Source organism: Nicotiana attenuata, chromosome 1 (assembly GCF_001879085.1).
Source record: "Nicotiana attenuata strain UT chromosome 1, NIATTr2, whole genome shotgun sequence".
Classification (NCBI taxonomy): domain Eukaryota; kingdom Viridiplantae; phylum Streptophyta; class Magnoliopsida; order Solanales; family Solanaceae; genus Nicotiana; species Nicotiana attenuata.
Window position 1 is genome coordinate 85847910 of NC_031989.1, and position 6414 is coordinate 85854323.

Sequence of the window (6414 nt, forward strand, 5' to 3'; positions counted from 1 at the left end):
GATGAGAACCCGGTCGATGATGAATACCAACCCCTAAGCACTTTCCAGAAGAGGAAGTAAATTCAGTTGAAGTAGTTCCAGAGAACACCAATGCTTGGAAAATGTTCTTTGATGGAGCCGTAAATGCAAAAGGTGTCAGGATCGGAGCAATATGGATTTCCCTTACAGGTCAGCATTATCCAGCCACAGCCTGGCTTTGGTTGTTCTGTACAAACAACACCGGCGCATATGAAGCCTGCATTATGGGCATGAATATGGCAGTCGATCTGGATGTAGAGGAATTATTAATCATGGGGGATTCTGATTTAATCATTTGGCAAGCCCAAGTTGAATGGGAAACTCGAGACATCAAACTCATTCCATAAAGGCAACACGTGGAAGATCTCAGCAAATGGTTCAAGTCCGTCGAGTTCAGGTATATTCCTCGATTCCACAATGAGCTAGCTGATGCACTAGCTACTTTGGCCTCAATGCTGCTGTACCCGGGTAATATCCATATTGACCCATTGGAAATCCTAATTCGATAAAGGCATGGGTATTGTAATGCAATTAAAATGGAGCCAGATGTTCAGCCATGGTATCATGATATCAAAAGGTTTTTGAAAACAAAAGAATATCCCGAGCAGGCCAGTGGAGATCAAAAGAGAGCTATCAGAAGGCTTACCAGCAGTTTCTTTTTGAGTGGAGAAGTCCTATACAAAAGAACTCCAGATCTGAATCTTTTGAGGTGCGTAGACTCCCGAGAAGCTGAACATATCATGAACGAACTGCATTTGGGGGTATGTGGGCCTCACATTAACGGTTATGTCCTTTCAAATAAAATCGTCCGGCGGGTTATTACTGGATGACCATGGAAAAGGATTATTTCAGTTTCGTCCGGAAGTTCCATCAGTGCCAGATACACGCTGACCTGATTCATGCACCGCCGCCAGAGTTACATCATGTAAGCACCTTGGCCGTTTGTTGCCTGGGGCATGGATGTAATTGGGCCAAACGAGCCGAAAGCTTCAAATGGGCACAAATTCATCTTGGTTTCCATTGATTATTTCACAAAGTGGGTCAAAGCAATCTCTTTCAATGCCATCACCAAGAAAGTAGTGGTGGACTTCGTGCATTCCAACATTATTTGTAGTTTCGGTATTCCTAAAACTATCATTACAGAAAATGCTGCAAACTTAAATATCCATTTGATGAGGGAGGTATGCGAACAATTTAAAATTACGCATCCTAATTATACCCCTTATCGGCCCAATGCTAATGGCGATGTTGAAGCTGCAAACAAGAATATCAAAAAGATCCTCAGGAAAATGATTCGAGGTTCCACACAATGGCATGAAAAGTTGCCATTTGCATTATTGGGATATCGCACGACCGCGCGCACATCAGTTGGGGCCACTCCCTACTTATTATTTTATGGCACTGAAGCCGTAATACATGCAGAAGTTGAGATTCCTTCTCTTCGGATCATTGTTAAAGCCAAGATCGAGGATGATAAATGGGTTTAAACCAGGTTGGAACAGTTGACTATGATTGATGAAAAGCGGATGGCCGCAGTTTGCTATGGGCAGTTTCGCCAAATGGTTCTAAAGTTGTAATTCAATCCAAAATCATGATTACCCAAATCCTTTCAAGTCCTTCTAATCAATCAAGAACGTTCAAAAGTTGGAGGATACAGTTACTTGGATCTGATACAATCGAAATAGAAAAATGAAATGAGAGAGTCTTATTGGTGAAAACCATCACGGGCACCGTAAGGCGATGGTGAGTAGAGAAATTCAAAAATGAGAGTCTTGTTAGTGAAAACTCGCAAAGAGCACTATAAGGCTACAGTGAGAATAGAAACGAGAGAGGTTAGCTGGTGAAAACCCGCAAAGGGCTCCACTGATCGAAAAGAGAACCCTCACACCCACTGGTATCAACACGGTCCTAGGCAAGGTTTCTCGATTTCGAGGCAAAGTCGTGATGAATTTCTAAGAGTAGGACAGTTTACACAGATCAGACATCCAGTCCAAGAGGCATCATGTTCATCTAAGTCCGCTTGTACTCCAGATAAGTCCTTCTCTCCTTTCCCCGAAAGGGATACCTCTTGTATAAATTCATTGTCCATTTCATTATTGTTTTTCTTTGAATCCCTTTCAGTCTACCTCTGTTCGTAAACTAAGATGAAAAAGGGATGGTAAGACTGATTAACATGGCTCTCGTTTGATACAAGCTAATACGCAAAAAAGGCACCCAGCCTCGGCAGGGGCATCAAGTCAACCCCGACTGGCCATGGCAGCTGATGCTTCAAAATCGAGAACTCTTGGAAGAAGGAAATCCAATTAAAATGCTTACAAGGGCAAAAATAAAGTTGAAAAGGTTGAGTCCCACGCGACTAACCATCTTGGCAAGATTTGAAAAGACAAGGATTCCCCAATGCTATGAATTAAAAATCGGGAGAAAGAATTCAAAGGCCTACAAAGGCAAAATAAAGTTGGAAAAGGTTAAGTCCCACGTGACCGACAATTATGGCAAAGTTTAGAAAAGCCAAAGGTTCTCCGAGGCCAGAATTGCAATCGGTATCCAGGAAACAACCAGTTGCAAGTGAATATATCATCAAATAAGTTGGCCAAGAACAAGTGATGAAAACACTCAAGGCCGCAAATCCAACCACCGTTTCAAACTAACAATTGTTCTTTGTCTGAAAAATAGGAAACAAGTGCAATCCAAAAGCAACCTTGCAAGAAGCAGGTGCAACCAAAAAGAAACCGCACAGAGACTAAAATAGCTCTGCAGTAGTACCAACTCCAAAAAAGAAAGTCTTCTCCAAATTGTTCCAGCATTTTACTCATTCTCTTAAAAAAAAGTTCATAATTATGGTAGTATAGGGACTCCAATCCCTAGCTTCATTTTCCAACATAGGGTCTCCACTCCCTAGTTGATTTTATGTTAGACATAGGGTCTCCACTCTCTAGTCTCTTTCTCAACATAGGGTCTCCACTCCCTAGTTGCCTTTATTTTAGACATAGGGTCTTCACTCCCTAGTCTCTGTTTTCCCAGGGAACACCAATCCCGACCTTTTATTGCTTTCGATAACTAAGTAGTATAGAGTTTTGTTACAAATAACTCACGATATTTTTCCTAGTGAAAATTGGGGCAGAAAAATTTCGTTTGTTTGTTTATTTTGGTGTCCGAGCAGGTTTTATCTTGAGGCACGGGGTTTGATATGACCAAAAGAAGAAGTCTCGATCCAAAATAAAGAAAAGAAAAGAAAAAAGAAGTGAATCCAAAATGCAGAGCAGATGAAAGATGTGAATTGCTCAAGACATGACTGAATTCACGAGCATTGCATGTCCCGTTTTGATCCGAAGAAGCCATAGAAGAATGAACTGGCACCTGTAGCTAGCAAGAATCAAGATTCATATTTGAGTCTGCATGAAGAACCAACCAAGACTCAAGATCAAGTTTCAGAAGACGTATAGATAGGAATCTTATAACTCATAATTTATAGGCTTGTTTAGTTTTCTTTTTCATTTTGATTTTGGTGTAATAAGGAGTTCAGTAAGCAGTAACAACAGCAACAACAGTGAAATCATAGCTTCTGAATACTCCCAGATACCAAAACTTCCAGAACTACACTGACATGATTCCTTTATAGCCAAGGATATGTAGGCAACCTCTGAAGCAAGGTTTGGTCAAACCTTTTCAAAATGCTTCCCATAGAGAGCCAAGCGGGCAAAAATTGCTCGTAATTGCTCACTTTATCTTTGCCCAAAAACTCTTCATGTTTCCGAGCAAAGAGAGGCAGCTGTGCGCACGTAATTTTTGCCCCATATATAAAATTACTCCTAAAAATATTCAAAATAATTTTAATTGTTGTGTAGAAATTTAGGAATTTTATTTGTGTGTTTAATTGCATTTTTATCATATGAGTAATTCATTTGCATCATTGGAAATATTCTAAAACCATCAAAAATATTTTTTCTCATTTTTCCATTTTTGGGTTTCTATTTGAAAGTTTTAAAGGCATAATTACATAGATATTTGATTAAAATACAAGGATACATTAGTCATTTTTATTTTGCATCTTCCTTGCATTATTTAGTAGTTAATTAGTTTAAATGGTAAATGGAATAGGCATCAATATTTTAAATTTTGTCAAAAATATATTCATTTTAGGTGTTATTTAAAGGCGGTTAATTTTGCAAAAAAAGTCTAATGAAGAAGGAAAGGAGAGGGAAGATCTGTTAGAGCTAAAATTGGACGGAGCTTTGATTTCAAGCCTAATATTTCTCCAAATCCACCCTAGCCCAACTCTCCCAATCGGTCCAGTCCTTCATTAAATTGAAACGACGCCGTTTCAATCAACTTAATCCCAGCCCTCCATTGATATTGATCCTACGGACCGAAACTCCCCAACTCCACCCATGTAAGTGTCCCAACCAACCCCGAATACCCTAAGATCCATCCCATTTCTTCATCTTCCACAATCCCTTCAAACCCTGGCCGCCCCTAAGCCCTCCAGTTCCTTCGCCAGCGGCGCCACCTTAACACCACCAAACAACCCCAAATCTTCACTCCAAAATCCCCAACTTACCCTCACTCCTAATCTCTTACTTTTAGCCTCCAAAATACACCCAAATTAACCCAATTCCATATCTAAAACCCCCAGAAACCCTAGTCTTGCCCTTTTCAAGCTTTTACAAGCTTCAAGGTTCGATTCAAACTGAAAATCACGTTAATCGATTGTTCTCAATAAAATTTGAGTTCGTGTCGAAGACACCGGAGTCCGGCTAACCAGTCGAAGTTCCAAATTTCCACACTCTTCAGGGTAATCGTCTATTTTCTTGTTAGCTTAAATTAGTGTTTTTGCATTTAGGATTAGCTACTGTTTTAATGTTTCTTTGTTTAGTTTATTAGTTATTTGCATGATTAATTAGTCTGATTATGTTAATTAGCTCAATTGCTTCAAGTTTAACCAATTAATTGTTGAATGCTAGGTTTTTTTCGCATTAGTGTGTTGTTTAAGATTAGTATACTTCTCTTTGTATGGTTATGTATAGTAATTGAAAATTTAGGGGTCTAAAAGAAATAGAAAATAAGGGAATCTGTTTGTTTGTTGTTTAAAAGGTTTTAAAAATAGGATAAAAGATTTGGAAATACATTAAAATGGGGGAATTTGTTTAAAACTTAGGGTAAAAAGTTAAAGTTTCAAAAGTTTAAAGGTTTGGAATGTAAGGGAAAAATATCTGAAAAATGGACAGTTGTCCAATTCAGTTACAAAAGATGCCAATTCCATGATCTTTAGGGAGCTAGCAGAATATTCACACTCTCTCTCTCCCTCATACAAGAGCACACTCCTACACTCTATAAAAGAGACCTCACACTCCCTCACACACACACGTTAATTTCTCTGGATTGCTATCAAAGAAAACACTCAAAAAAAAAAGAATTCAATCTAGATACAGAAAGACTAAAAAAGAAAAGAAGATTCAAGACTGTTTTGTTGCAAAATCTGGATTTTATAGCTTTGGGAGTTGAAGGAAATTCACTGTATTGCTGCTGTTCAGAGTTCTGCTGGTTTTCTTCACTTTCTCTTAGCCTTAATTTGGCTTTCAGCAGATTCATCTATTGTTTAGGTATTTCTCATGGTTCTGTAGTTTGCTTTAGGCGCGTTTAAATAAAGCATTGTGACTATGGGTACGGTTCCCGTGGCATATTCATGATACATAATTCAAATTAGAGTGTGCGTTTCACGTGACTCGATCATAACTTCAAATAATAATAAAAATAAACAGGTTGTGAATCACGGCTGCGTTTCACGTGACGCGATTCGCATATGTACAAAAAAAACAACGAGTGTGCAACATTGTGACTTGTTCAAATAAATTCCATAAATACTAAATGTGGTTAATTGATTAATTAAAAGTAGTTAGAAAGTTAAAAATGCACAACCGGTTTTAAACATGTAATAAATCAGATAATTAGGCCAATAATTAATAGTTGAGTGACCGTGATAAAATCACGAAACTCGGGAGTACCTCACACCTTCTTTCGGAATACAGAATTCCTTACCCGATGTTCTCTGTTCGCGGACCGTAAAAAATAGAGTCAATTTCCTCGATTTGGGATCTTAAAATAAACCGGAGACTTGGGACACCATAATAATTATTCCAAGTGGAAACTCTAATTAAATAAATAATCTCATTTTGAATAATGTCACTTTAATTGGAAAAACTCCCTATCCCTCGGGAAAAAGGAGGTGTGACAGCTCTGGCGACTCTGCTGGGGATCGAACCCAGAATCTCTGGTTCAGGGTTCAAAATTCGAGCTTAGAATACTGTTATACTTGGATTTCTTGTACATTGTCTGATATTACATGTTTGAGCCTAATGTGTTAAATGCCGCTTTTTACCGCTTTGATATTGTTCGAAC

General features: G+C 38.6%; 1 protein-coding gene across 1 annotated transcript; it reads left to right on the forward strand.

Moving 5' to 3' along the window:
* LOC109238112 lies at window positions 975-1505 on the forward strand. Its single transcript, XM_019404545.1, has one exon. The coding sequence runs from the start codon at window positions 975-977 to the stop codon at window positions 1503-1505; it is 531 nt and encodes a 176-aa protein (XP_019260090.1).